The sequence below is a fragment of the Myotis brandtii genome, unplaced genomic scaffold (genome assembly GCF_000412655.1).
Source record: "Myotis brandtii unplaced genomic scaffold, ASM41265v1 scaffold793, whole genome shotgun sequence".
Taxonomy (NCBI): domain Eukaryota; kingdom Metazoa; phylum Chordata; class Mammalia; order Chiroptera; family Vespertilionidae; genus Myotis; species Myotis brandtii.
Window position 1 is genome coordinate 231,447 of NW_005371193.1, and position 13,922 is coordinate 245,368.

The 13,922-nt window shown below is 38.4% G+C and overlaps 1 protein-coding gene across 2 annotated transcripts in view; it reads left to right on the plus strand.

Annotated features, from left to right (window-relative positions):
- Positions 1–13,922, plus strand: part of LIN52 (lin-52 DREAM MuvB core complex component) — an 87,975-nt gene that overhangs the window by 27,682 nt on the left and 46,371 nt on the right. The window contains exon 6 of one of the 2 annotated variants that reach the window (XM_014531179.1): positions 9,067–9,454. The exons of the other annotated variant lie outside the window; for it this stretch is intronic. Coding sequence (XP_014386665.1) covers positions 9,067–9,068 — 2 coding nt within the window. The 3' untranslated portion in view covers positions 9,069–9,454. Of the gene's footprint in view, positions 1–9,066; positions 9,455–13,922 lie in introns of those variants that run through there. 2 annotated transcript variants of the gene reach the window in all.

The following is a 13,922-nucleotide window of genomic DNA, read 5'->3' on the forward strand; positions in this document are numbered from 1 at the left end:
CAGCCGGGCCTGTGGGCAGCGCATGCAGGCATCCTGCCCTGCCCAGGCCGCTCCGAGCCTGTGGGCAGCATGCATGGAGAGCCTCTGGGTGGGGAAGGCGGGCCGGCGGAGGGTGGCCTGTACTCCACACATGGCGGCGGTGGCAGCCGTGAGCGTGCCAAGCGGAGCCTGTGGGCCGAGCTGAAGTAGCGCCTGCAGGCCATCAGCACCAAGGAGTGGCTGCGCAAGTCCTGCCTCCTGGCCCAGAAGGTGCATGATCGCAGGGACAGCCACTGTGGCGGGCCAGATGACGTTCTCCTGGCCGCACCATGGGGGTTTGCAGATCTTCGAAGCCGCAGGCCTCCAGTGTGCACATCCTCTTCTCCCCGCTTGGCGTGTGAACGCCCCCCAGCTCGCTGTCACCCACGCGCGCCTGCAACAGTCCCAGACCAAGGCGCATGCAAGTTCCTCCACCTGCCCCTCCGCCACACTTACATCAACCTCTGCACGCCTACATCCCCCACAGTATGTGCGCACGTCCCCTCTGATGCGCTCATGTCCTTTGGAGAGTGTCTGGGTGTTCTGGGTGCTGAAGGTGGGTGCCTGTGAGATGACAGTGAGAGGGCGGAGTGGTGATGCCCTGTTCCCGCGGAGGCCAGTGCAGCGACAAGATCACCTCTGTGGGGCTAATGCAGGTGCTGAGGTGCGAGCAGGTGTGGACAGACACACCTGGTGGGCGTGGGCGGCCCTAGCTGAGATGCCTTCGGTCAGCATTCAAGATTGGGAACCCAGAGGAGGCGAGGAGTTCCGTCCTCCCAGTGAAACGGTGGGATAGTCGGGGCGACTGCAGAGGAGGAATATGCACTTTGGGTGCTGACACCCATGAATGAAGGCTGCCCTGATTGAGCCTCGCTTGCTTGGGGCTTAGTGCACTCCTGCTGGGCAGCGGGTGACAGGACGTGCTTTTCCGAGTTAATGAGAGAAAACATTGATTCTCCCGCTGCCCGAGAAGGTGGAAAGTGGAGTGGGGAGACATGCGGGGAGGGAGCGGGGGTCCCTGTCTGGGGGTTCCAAATCTGCCATTGGGTCCTTTCACCGCTAACTAGAGATATACAGGGTGTCCCCCCAAAATGTATACACACTTTGGATACCTACTAATTCCAATGGGTTTAAGCATGAAAAGAAAGAAACAACAATGGAGATGTCATCTGTTAAAAGTGTGGGCACAACCCGGCAGTCGGACATTCCCCGAGGGCTCCCAGATTGGAGAGGGTGCAGGCCGGACTGGGGGTCCCCCCTTCTTCCCCCCCCCCTCCCCCCGTGCACGAATTTCATGCACTGGGCCTCTAGTAATATATAAAAAGAAAAGTACACAAATTATAATGTATACTTTAATGAATTTTTATAAAATCAATATTCCCATGAAACCACAACCCAGAACAGATTAAGAAATAGAACTTTCCCAATATACAAAGCCTCCTTCATGGCCCTCCTAGACACTACTTGTACTTTCCACAAAGACAAGCACTATTATTACTTATAATATCATTAAAAGTTTTTGCTTTTTAAAATATTTATGTTGCCGAAACTGGTTTGGCTCAGTGGATAGAGCGTCGGCCTGCGGACTGAAAGGTCCCAGGTTCGATTCCGGTCAAGGGCATGTACCTGGGTTGCGGGCACATCCCCAGTAGGAGATGTGCAGGAGGCAGCTGATCGATGTTTCTAACTCTCTATTTTTCTCCCTTCCTCTCTGTAAAAAATCAATAAAATATATTTAAATTAAAAAAAATTTTATGTAAATGAATTACAAATTATGTAGTCTTTGTTTTGGGCTTCTTTTGCTCAACATTCAGTTATGACATTTTTCCATGTCATTGTCTTTAGCAGTCATTTTCTCTCTCTCTCTCTCTCTCTCTCTCTCTCTCTCTCTCTTTCTCTCTCTTCCTCTTCTTCCCCCCTCCCTTTCTCACTCTAAAAATCAATAAAAATATATTTTTTAAAGTGAGTACATTGTGACTTATGTAAAACATCTGAGTAGTAATTTTAAATTACTATTTCATGGATCCAAAATATGTCCACTGGGAGATGAGTATAATTGTTGATATTACTGTGGACATTTGGGTAGGTTTGTTTTTAAGAAGAGATTCTTAAAGAGGTCAGATCTGAGGAATTATATCATCTATAATTGATAGGTTGAAAAGCTTAAGTTTGTCTGGTTTAAAAAAGGTTTGAGAGGATGTATACTATCTTTCGTAGTGAGCAACTTGTAGGAATTGCTTTTTCACAATATAGCTTAAGAAATACCTCTGTTTGAGGTAACTAAGGGTAGTGGAGAAAAATGATGACCTGAATGTGATATAAGGGAAAAAACAATTACCTGGAGATAAGTAGGTAGGAGCTAGATGATAAATAGCTAATAGGAAAGGACAGTATAGTGATTAAGAGCTTGGGTTCTGGAGTCATAACAGCTTTATTATCTCAATCTACCACTTAGGCAAGTTACTTAATTTTCTAAGCCCTAGATTCTTCATTTATGAAATGAGGATGATCACCTTAGAACAGTGGTTCACATACTTTTTGGTGTCAGGACTTCTTTTCACTTTAAATTAATGGTGATCCCAAAGAGCTCTTGTTTTTGTGGGTTATACCTATATTTACTGTTTTAGAAATTACAACAGAAAAAACTTTAATATTTATTAATTACTTTAAAAATATAAATAAACCCACTACATGTTAACATAAAGAACTTTAAGTAATCATAAGTAAATCATGCTGCAGTTGCATCCTTTGCTCTAGATCAGCCGTGGGCAAACTACGGCCCGCGGGCCGTTTGAAATGAATAAAACTAAAAAAAAAAAAAAGACCGTACCCTTTTATGTAATGATGTTTACTTTGAATTTATATTAGTTCACACAAACACTCCATCCATGCTTTTGTTCCGGCCCTCCGGTCCAGTTTAAGAACCCATTGTGGCCCTCGAGTCAAAAAGTTTGCCCACCCCTGCTCTAGATCAACGTGAATGGCACATTAAAAATTTTTTATACATATTGCCAAAGTTACCTTCAGAAAGACTTGTCCAACTTATATTTCTAAGAACAGTAAATGGAAGTACTTGTATTCCTACATCTTAGCCAACACTAAGTATTGCTAAACTTTTTAATACTTGCCCATTTTATAGGTGAAAATTGTTTCAATATTTTTATATACATTTCTTTAATTGCTTATAAAGTTATGTTTAATGGCCACTTGTTTGTCCTTCTTTATTGATTTTCCTGGTATATTCCTTGTCTGCTTTTCTATTGGTTCATCTTCCAGTATTTAAAGATAAGGAAACAGAGGTTTAAAGAAATGAAGTGACTTTTTCAGGGTCACCCAGTAATTTAGTGACAGAATTGGTAATCATAGTGTGTTTGATCTGGAAGGGAATCTTTAGAAATCATTGAGTCCCAACCCTTTGATGTTACAGATACAGAAACAAAGGTCTAAAGATATTAGGTGACTTGCCTAAGGACAGCTACATAGCTTATTAGTGACAGAACCAGGTATCTGAATCATGTCTCATGAAGAGGGAAAGGCAACTAACATTTTTAAATCTTCCATGTTTCCGTTTTTTAAAATTTATCTTTATTGTTGAAAGTATTACAGCCTGCTGTGTTTCTTTAAATGTGTTTTCCCATTTAATTCTCACTACTGTTCTACTATACCCATTTGAACAGATGAGGTAACTGAGGCTCACAGAGCTGCAATAATTTGCCCAGAGTCACCTAGTTACTTGCAAAACTGGGACGAGAATCTAAGTTTTCTAATTCTTTTTTTTCCTTCTTCTTCTTCAAGTTTTCTAATTCTTAATTCAGGGATATCATTGTTTTTGGCCTAGTAAGAGTAGGTAATGTTTCTTGGCTTCACTCAAATACTTAATAAAATATGATTTTTCTCTTGGGGACTTGTAAATAAAACTGCCTCTATTAAACAGCTCTTGATTGATACTGGACATTAGTCTGACACTTATGAACTTAAGGAACTTTTCATTATAAGTAAAAGCAAATCAGACACCATGTCTAATGCTTATGGGTGAATAGAATTGAGATCCATGAGCTAGGTATGAACTACTTTTTCTATGGTAGTGATGTCTGGGTTGAAACTCTCAGTATTTCCTTAGAATTGTTTTTATTCCATGGAGAATAAAATCTTACTGTAATAAATGAAAATGACATTTGGGTTCTCTGAAGTGTAAAATGGACCTCAAATCATCAAGGGGTCAAATAGGAACAAAATCAAAACCATGTCAATTGCATCCTATATTACCTCTAAAAAAGCCTGTTCACCTTCGTTTCTTTGACAGAGCTCAGAATTTCAAAGCCATATTAGAGCTAATTTGGTTGAAGCTTCATTCTATAAAGATGCAGAAAGATTAGTATTGACTTGTGTATAACTTTGTTGACACTCTTGTTTTGGCTTAGTTATGTAGAAATTAGCTGGTAAAATCTGTGTTCTGCTAAATTGCTTTCCAGAGAGATCTTGTGTTTGTTAATTTCATCTAAAGAATTAGGGGAAATGGAAGAGTGGAGCATGTGATAGAATCTTCCTTTTTTTCTTTTACTGGGGACTTTATAAGCTTATAGAATAGAGGGCCCAATAATTAACTCACATTATCCTAATCTTAAGTGGCGTTGATCTGTTAAGCCTTTTTATCTAGACATTGTTTCTTATCTTTGCTATTTTTTTGATTTGATATGTTGGAACAAGAGTTGCATATTAATTAGCATTAATACATTCTGGTAAAGTCTGGGGTCTTTGTTTTGTTTTGCCTTTTTTTCTCCTTTTTGTTTTGTCCTTCCCTTTAGTAGCCTTTGTAACTGAATGAATGTGAAAAACAAGAGTTGGGTAGTTGAGGCAGGATTGCTAAAGCCATACCACTTTTAAGTTCATGTAGAGATAGTCCCTAAAAGTATGGACTAACTCAGTCCACTATTGAAAAACAAGTATTACCAGAAGTCATTCTTATTCTAGTATCAAACATAACAGTCCTTTAAAATCTCCTTTGGAATGTTGGAAAGAGATCAAATGAAACCTTCAGAATTGTTATTTATTGGGGAAGAAGAAACCTCCAATTTCATTCATCCATTGTAGCTCCACTTTCTCATTTTAATGCTCTCTCCACAGTGGCAATGGTAAAGATGTCCTGCACCTACAGAGATGGCTGTAGGAGATGGGACATAACCTTCCATTTATTGTTTGTTGCAATTTGGCCTGTTTTTAGACAGAATTGCTCTGTGAGTGCTTCTAGTGGAGAGCGAAGGAAATCAAAGTGGCAGCAAGAAATCAGCATTTACACGTGACCGGGAATTGGCTAATTTTAACATGCAGTTAGTTAAGAAATGATTACAGCCAGAGGAGTCATGACCTCAACTTTTCATCAGCTCCATTGGATTGTGCCTCAGTTTGGAAATGAAGGAGGTATGCGGGAAGTTTTAATTGTACCTGTGTGATTTATCCCTAGTCAGCTCTTTAATTTCTTCTGGCTGTCTGAGGTTTCCGACATGCTGTAAATTTCCCCAAGTTTTTCATTATCTGCAATTTCTTTATGACTCGTGAATCGGAGTGGAGAGAGAGTGTGGATTTACAGCGGAGATAAACATGTCCATAAAGTCTGTATCTGTGTCAGTAATTGTACTGCTGTCAGTGACTGTCCTGTTTTACAGGCCTCTCTTGGGAAAGGAACAGGCTTCACTACCTGCAGCACTGAAGTGCTTGCTTTGATTTGCACTAACTTGCTGGGAGATTAGGTAGGAATGAATGGTAGGATAGAAATTGATACTAGACTTTGGCCTCTGTTTGTTTGTTTGTTTGTTTGTTTGTTTAAGGTCAGGTGACCTTTTGTTGGATAACTGTGTGTTGAAAATAAAGCATGGATTATGTTTATTTCCTAAGTGAAAATGCATCTTATATTGATATGGTAGATGTGAAAAATCCTTCCTAACTTCATTTTAAACAATACCGTTAAGATGGCTTTCCTTTCTATCACTATTGATCATTAAACTTGGGTCTTTTTTCATTTTTCCCTTTTTCTTTTCTTAGAATTAAAACAATTTCTCTTTCAGAATATTCATTCCTCCCCAAGAGTGGGGCCAGCTAGAGTTTTAATGATGACTACATCAACTATTTTTTAAAAATATATTTTATTGATTTTTTTACAGAGAGGAAGGGAGAGGGATAGAGAGTTAGAAACATCGATCAGAGAGAAACATCGATCAGCTGCCTCCTGCACACTCCCCGCTGGGGATGTGCCCACAACCAAGGTACATGCCCTTGACTGGAATCGAACCTGGGACCCTTGAGTCTGCAGGCCGATGCTCTATCCACTGAGCCAAACCGGCCAGGGCTACATCAACTATTAATGGCTCTTTTGTGACTGCTAGAAGTGGTGTGCTCTCAACACTTTTTTCACTCATTTTCTTCTTTCTAATCATGCGAAACAGCGGTCTTCATGGAGTAAGCTTGTGAAATTACACTGTAATTAATTCTAGTTTGGGGTGTGGTGGGGGGACTTCTAGTGTATGGCTTACTAGGTCCAATTTAACAAACATACAAAATAACATAAAAAAATCAACCAAATAAAATCTCAAGACATCCTTTTAACTTAATGCAGTAAACTCCCTATTTTGTTAATGAACTTAAAAAATTGTTTTCTTTAATGAATGCCATATTGGAAGTGCTTGACTTTACTTACTTACTTATTTATTTATTTATTTATTTATTTATTCGTTCATTTATTTATTTATTTTTGTCTTTTATCCACTTGATACAATCTGATTGTAAGCACAGTGAACTTGGACTAAGTTAAGTTTTACCTCTATGCCTATTCAGTTTGTCAAAAGTAGAGTGAGATTTCTAGCTAGGTCTGACTATAGAAATAAGCTTTCTGATCGCTCAGGTTGAAAGGCTTGTTATTACTAAGACTATCTCCTCCCAGGAATAGTTTTAGGGGTGGGGAAGGTATAGTGTTCTAGCTTTGCAGGGGAAGCATTTTTTTCTCCTGGTTTGAGGGAAACTAGTTCATGGTTGTCTGCTTCTGTTTCTGCTGCTGTCAGCTGTCAAATTCAGTAAAAACAAGAGTTGAATTAGCCAACAGTCTCACAGTGTTGGAGGATAATGACATTAACAAAGAAAAGAGCAACACAATAAACAATTATTTGAATACAAATTTGTGTACCTGCTATTCTCTGAAATGGCTCCATAGCAGGAACTGATAACTTTGTATTAAAGGATTAACATAGGCACAGGAGAATGAGTTGGTAACATGTTTTCAGATTGAAAAAGGACAGGCAGTTTCTTTTTCACTGTCCTTAATCAAGCTGAGAATGAAATCCAAGAGTAGCCAGGCTCGAAACTAAAGGGAAGGCAGGGGTATCTATCTGTTAACTGCTTGTAGAAGGGATCATCTTGGGTGAAAATCCTCATCTGGTGTTTTACTTTTTAAGATCCTTTCTTTGGAGCTATGGGTTAAAAAACAATATTTCAGATTATTAGGTAAATGGGTATTAATGCCAGAAATAAGCCAGGAAAGCCCCTCTTCACTAATTTAACAAGAATACCATTAAATCTCCTTTACCTCTGATAGTTCATTATGAAAAAATTTTAAATACCCAGTGAGCCTCCATATATACTTTCTTTTTCTCCTTGAACTATTTTTAAGTAAAATTTAGACATTGGGCACTTTACCCCTAAATACTTCAGAACACATCTCTTAAGAAGAGAACAGTTTCCTACATAGCAAAAATTGCAAAATATCTAATTACACATTCAGAATTCCTCAATTGTTTCTAAAAATCTTGTGTAGCTTTTTTAAAACTAAGACCCAATTAAGGTTCAGGCATTGTAACTGTCAATACATTCTTGATAGGAGAATATTTAAAGCTAAATTCTGCACACCAGCTCTTTTTTCTTACGCTGAACATATATTTACTCAAATGACTCTCATGTTCCTTTAGAATATTGAGTTTCAAATTATTCCTCTACAACAAGGCTGCTTTATCAAGCTTCTTTAATCTATTTCTGGTATTCTCCCCTTCTCCTAACCAAATTAGCTGTAGAATTGATCTTTTCTCCAATAACTACTCCACTGTTCAGCCAGAGTAATATTTTTGAAAGTTCGCAAATTGAGATGTGATCTCATTCCCTACTTAAAATCCATCAATGGTCTTCCATTGCTCTTAGGATAAAAATAAAATAAAAAACCCTTTAATTTGGCCTTACAGCTGTTCATGATCTGGCCTTTCACTCACCATGCTTTCCTCTCTGAGTGTGGGTTCTACAAATTCCAAAGCAGGAAAAAATGAAGTAAAGAATTGGGGGAACACCTCTTAGAAGAGATGAAATTTGAAGTAGGACTTGACAGCTAATATTTGCACATGGGAGGAAGGAAGACACTTCAGACTGGGAAACAATTTTTGAGTATGGATTAGTTAGAGTATTAAAAGTTGGAAAAGGAGGAGCTAGATTATGGAAAGCCTGAAGAACGAGAGGAATTATTTTCATACACTTTGATAGCAGTCCCCAGAGAGAATTGAAGGGTACAGTGATAGGTCCTAGAGACTACCTAGGAAGCTGGTGCTGGCCAAGAATGCAATGACTGCTTGTCCTAGCTAGGACAGTGTGAATGCAAGGAGGGGATGTAAAAAAGGGGGGGGGGGGATAAATATGAAATTATAACAGACTAGAGAGGCACAAGATTCGAAATGATTTCAAGATTTTAAGCCCCTGTAACTCAGAATACATTTAGGGTAGAAGTGGAGTATGCATTATAAAACTTCAGTTTTGTTTGCGAAAGTATTAAGGCATCTCTGAAATGAACATTTTAAACTATCAGGGTTATAGACTAAAAGCTTGTGAATATCAGGTATATTACGTAGAATGAGTTCAACTACATATAAAAAGAAATTCAAAATAATTGTGACTTACACAAGGTAAAATTTCCTTTTTCCCCACAAAAATGAAAGCTGGAGGTAGACAGGCTCAGGCTGGTAAGGCAGCTCCACAGTGTTATCAAGGACTAAGGCCTCTTTGTTTGCATTCTACTTTTCTTAGAGCATGGCTTCCATCCTAAAGGATACCTCATTGTCCAAGAAGACTGATAGAGCTCTAGCCATCAAGCCTGGGTTGTAGACCAGAAGAAGGTGGGAAGGGAAAAGAGCAAAAATGGTGTGCCCACAGAGCTGACTCCGTTCCTTTTAAGCCGTCTACTGGAAGTTGCAGAGAATGTGGTTATCTGGACCAACCTAGCTGCAAAAGACTAATCTTTTATTCTGGGCTGTAATTTTGCTTGATAAAAATTGTGTTGGTCCTGGTCGGTGCAGTTCGGTTGGGCATCATCCCGTGCACCGAATGGAGGATTGCTGGTTCAATTCCTGGTTAAGGCACATGCGGGGAGTTGTGGACTCAGTCTCCAATAGGGAACATGCAGGAGGCAGATGATCAATGTTTCTGCCTTCCCCTCTGTAAATTAATAAACATATTCTCAGGTGAGGATTAAAACTTTCTTTAAATTGTTGTTTTGTTAATAAGGAGGAAGGAGAGAGTATTGAGATAAGCAACCACCATTCTCTGCCACAGGGAACAAGAATATGTGCATGATCAGTGATGGATTAGTAGAAGCAGAAGAATGTGAGGTGATGGTTATGTTGAGAAGGCTCAGATCAGTGATTTTAGAGGTGTGTGTATGGATATTAATCTGTGAATTGGACTTCTTATAATTTGTTGATTATCTTGAGTGAACTATAAAAAATGGTTATGGATTGATTCTTATGTCTGGTACTTCATAAATAAGTGAATGCCCAACAAGTCCTTTTAGAGATCTTGCAGAATATTTATTTATTTATTTATTTATTTATTTATTTATTTATTTTGCTGTTTTTCCAAAGAAGTAAACATTAGAGCATATTAGCTCTTTTTATTTTATTTTAATATTTTTATTGATTTCAGAGAGGAAGAGAGAGGGAGAGAGAGATAGAAACATCAATGATGAAAGCAAATCATTGATCGGCTGCCTCCTGCACGCCCCACGCTGGAGTTCAAGCCTGCAACCCTGGCATGTGCCCTTGACCAGAATCGAACCTGGGACCTTTCAGTCTGCAGGCCAACGCTCTATCTACTGAGCCAAATGGGCTAGGGCCATATTAGCTCTTTTTAATCTTTAGGGAGGCAAACCACCCAAGAAATGGTCAGCTTTTAATATTGACCACTTTTAATGGTCAGCTTATTAATATTTGTATTTACTTCTGAGAAGAACCTGCTATAGATATTTCTAGTTATAGAGAAGAGAAACAGTTGGTTCTCTGATTTCCATATATTTACCAAAACAGATTAGAAAAAAAAAAAAGATTATTTAAATAAAATTATCTGTTATGTGGTTAGCCTGACAAGTTGATCCAAGGGCTGATTTTTATTTTCACTGTGTCTCACAAAGCCTTGATTATAATAGGTTGTTGGCATTAATGAATGAATAATTGGATTATTGGATTAATTCTGAGGTCCTATATTATATGATATGGGCTCTGGTAATATTTAGAAGTTAAAGACAAAAAAATAAAAAGAGTTAAAGGCAAAAGTCAAAAACAAAGCACACATACAAAAGAAGTTAAAGGCAGTCTGTACTGTTTAGCATAGCAAAAGTTGCTAGTTAAAAATGGCTAATTAACTCCCGGCCAATGTGGCTCAGTGGTTGAGTGTTGACCTATGAACCAGGAGGTCATGGTTCGATTCCCGGTCAGGGCACATGCCCAGGTTTCAAGCTCCATCCCCAATGAGGTATCATGCAGGAGGCAGCCAATCACTGATTCTCTCTCATCATTGATGTTTCTATCTCTCCTTCTCTCTTCCTCTCTGAAATCAATAAAAATATTAAAATAAAATAAAAAGAGCTAATATGCTCTAATGTTTACTTCTTTGGAAAAACAGCAAAATAAATAAATAAATAAATAAATAAATAAATAAATAAATATTCTGCAAGATCTCTAAAAGGACTTGTTGGGCATTCACTTATTTATGAAGTACCAGACATAAGAATCAATCCATAACCATTTTTTATAGTTCACTCAAGTATTGCTACTTTAAAAAATCTAACTCCTAAAAATACTTTTCAGCAAAATACATGGAAATAAGTAGATTCATTTAGAAGCATTTTTTGAAAACTTAGCTTACATAAATCTACTAGGTTTATGCTGCTAAAAATCAGCATTTTACTCTTAGGATTTAAAGACAACCCCTTACAAAGTAGCACTTTGCAGCAGAATATGCATGATTTTGCCCTACTTATGGTGACTGGATTCTCATCCTCTCAATAGGATCAATATTAAGCTAGCCTTCTTTACCTCTTCGATCCATATTAAACCTGTCTTGGAAAGTGTCTGTTTATTGGATAATATAGCTACACTGGGGCTCTATGACAATATCGTTTGCTGCCTCATTAGCTCTGGAGCATTTGAACAAGATAAAAATGCCCTAAAGCCTCTTATCTGATGTCTGGTGTAACCTACTGAAAGCAGAAGTGCCATTAGTTTATGTTAGAAATCAAATGGCCCTCTCCAGCTCAGGAAGTACTGATTAAACCTGAAGTGTCCCTGGAGGACTCTACAGCTGTCAGAGGGGTGGTGGCTGTCCCTCACCAAGAGGGAAATCTGGGCCAGAGGTCTCAGTGGGGCGGTGCTTTAAGAACTCACACGTGGCTGCCCCAGCTGTTCTGCTTTGCCTAATGAATTGTTTTACAAGAAGAGGCTGGGTATTGTCATCACTAGCTGTCTGCCTTAGGGACTGGAGCAGGCCAAATAATAAGTAATGTTAGTGATGGTAATTGAAATGTGATGGCTCTCTTGGGAGATTTATAGCTCTGGAGCTGGTTGGCACTTGTGGATTGTCTTGTCCTCCCAAAGCCCTATTTGAAGTGTGCCTTATTATTTTTTTGTTTTGTAATACTATTGTGTGGCTCTTTTCTCTCCTCTGTGCTATAGAATTTCATTGAGAGAAACAGTTTTAGAGCCATTATAGTGGCTTTAAGTAGAAAGGGAACAGCTCTGACTTTTTCTTTTATTTATTTATTAATTGATTTTTATTTTATTGATTTGAAAGGGAGAGAGGGAAAGGGAGATGCAACAATAAAGAAGGGCCATCACATTTTAGTCTCTTGGGGTACCACTACAGAGATCTCTCTAGGCTTTTGAAGGAACATTTTAAATTTATATAAGTAATACAACCTCTTGATTTAAAAAATTTTTTTCAATAGTGTAGAAGGCTATAAAGTGAAAAGTAAAAACCTTACCAGCTGAATGTATCAGAGGTAATCATCACCAACACTTTATCCATGAAACACTTCCAAACATTTTCTGTGCATAATCAAGTTTATGTATGTTACCACATACAGATGAGATTATAATATATGTACTGTTTTGTGACTTTTGTTTTTTCAGCCAACAATATATCTTTCCACAGCATTGCATATAGATCTACCTCATTTCCCAGTTGCTGCATAGACTTTCACTGGATGTATCAATTATAGATTCTTAGTAGGTAGTTTGACTTACACCTTATGAGTGAATACTTATTATACTAACTGGATACAATTCATTGATTTGTGTTCTGTGGTTCACCTATGATTTTACATGAAGTAATTTTCCTTTTCTTCCAGGACTGCTTTAAAATAGGAAATAATGAAGGTGAAACTTTGGGTTTGGGGATGGTGTGAGTTTTGTCATAAACTATCAATATACATATGTGTAGTGTTATGCACCCTGCTGTGTATTTAAATTTTTTGCTTATTTAAATGAGAAGTATTCTGTCCCAGATAGGTAAGGGGAAAACAAATAGCCTTTAATGAATGTTAAAGGCATTGACTGCATGCTTCCTTCAATGTTGAATGAGTGTTTTCGCCCTAATTTTCTACTTCAGAAGCTCCAAGAATTAAGTGAATGCATTAATGGACGTGGGAAATGATTTGTCAGCAGGTGGAAATGAGGACTTAGGTTTCTTGTGTAACAGCTTGGCTAACAAAGCAAGTTTGTGTCTTATGAACTTTAGGGGCCTTGCTGGGAGTGGCAGTGTGATGAATGAAGCAAAGCAATTTTCTAGGAGCATTTCAGGTCAGTGATGGAAGAAATCAATTGTCTTCTCAGGCAAACAGAAACCTAATTTTAGTTGCATTGTCTTCAATAGAATCCATCCAAATTGAGTGATAGAAATTTTCATTTCTATTAAAAATAGGAACATTGTGCCCTACCCTGTTTGTTTGCTCAGTGGTTAGAGAGTCAGCCTGTGGACTGAAGGGTTCTGGATTAGATTCCGGTCAAGGGCACATACATAGCTTGCAGCCTTGATCCTGACACCTGGTCAGGGTGCATGTGGGAGGCAACCAATTGATGTATCTCTCTCACATTGATGTTCCTCTCCGTCTCTCCCCCTCCCTTCTACTCTTTCTAAAAAGCAATGGAAAAATGTCTTCGGTTGAGGATTAACAAAAAAAAGGAACATTGTATATCTTTTTAAATTCAAAGCCCTTTAGACTCATTTTCTCCACACTTCAAGGTTCCAATTTGCCTAAATATTATTAAAGAGATGTCATACTAATAAATTATAAAATTCCAACTAGTTTGTTTTAGGTTTCTTATATGATATTTTTCTTCTCCTTGATGTTACTCATTTGAATTGATGCAAAATGCTTAACTTAATAATTGGACGTTATTATTAATAACAATTACTCTTTATACGGGATTTACGGTGTACAGAGATTTCAGGGCGTCTTGTGGGCTATCCTCCAAATCTGTGCTGTTCAAAACCATAGTCACTAGCTGCATGTGGCTGTTTAAAGTTAATTAAAATTAAAATAAAAAGTTTAATTCCTTAGCTGCACTAGCAAATGCTCAATAGCCATATGTGGCTAGTGGCTACCATATTGG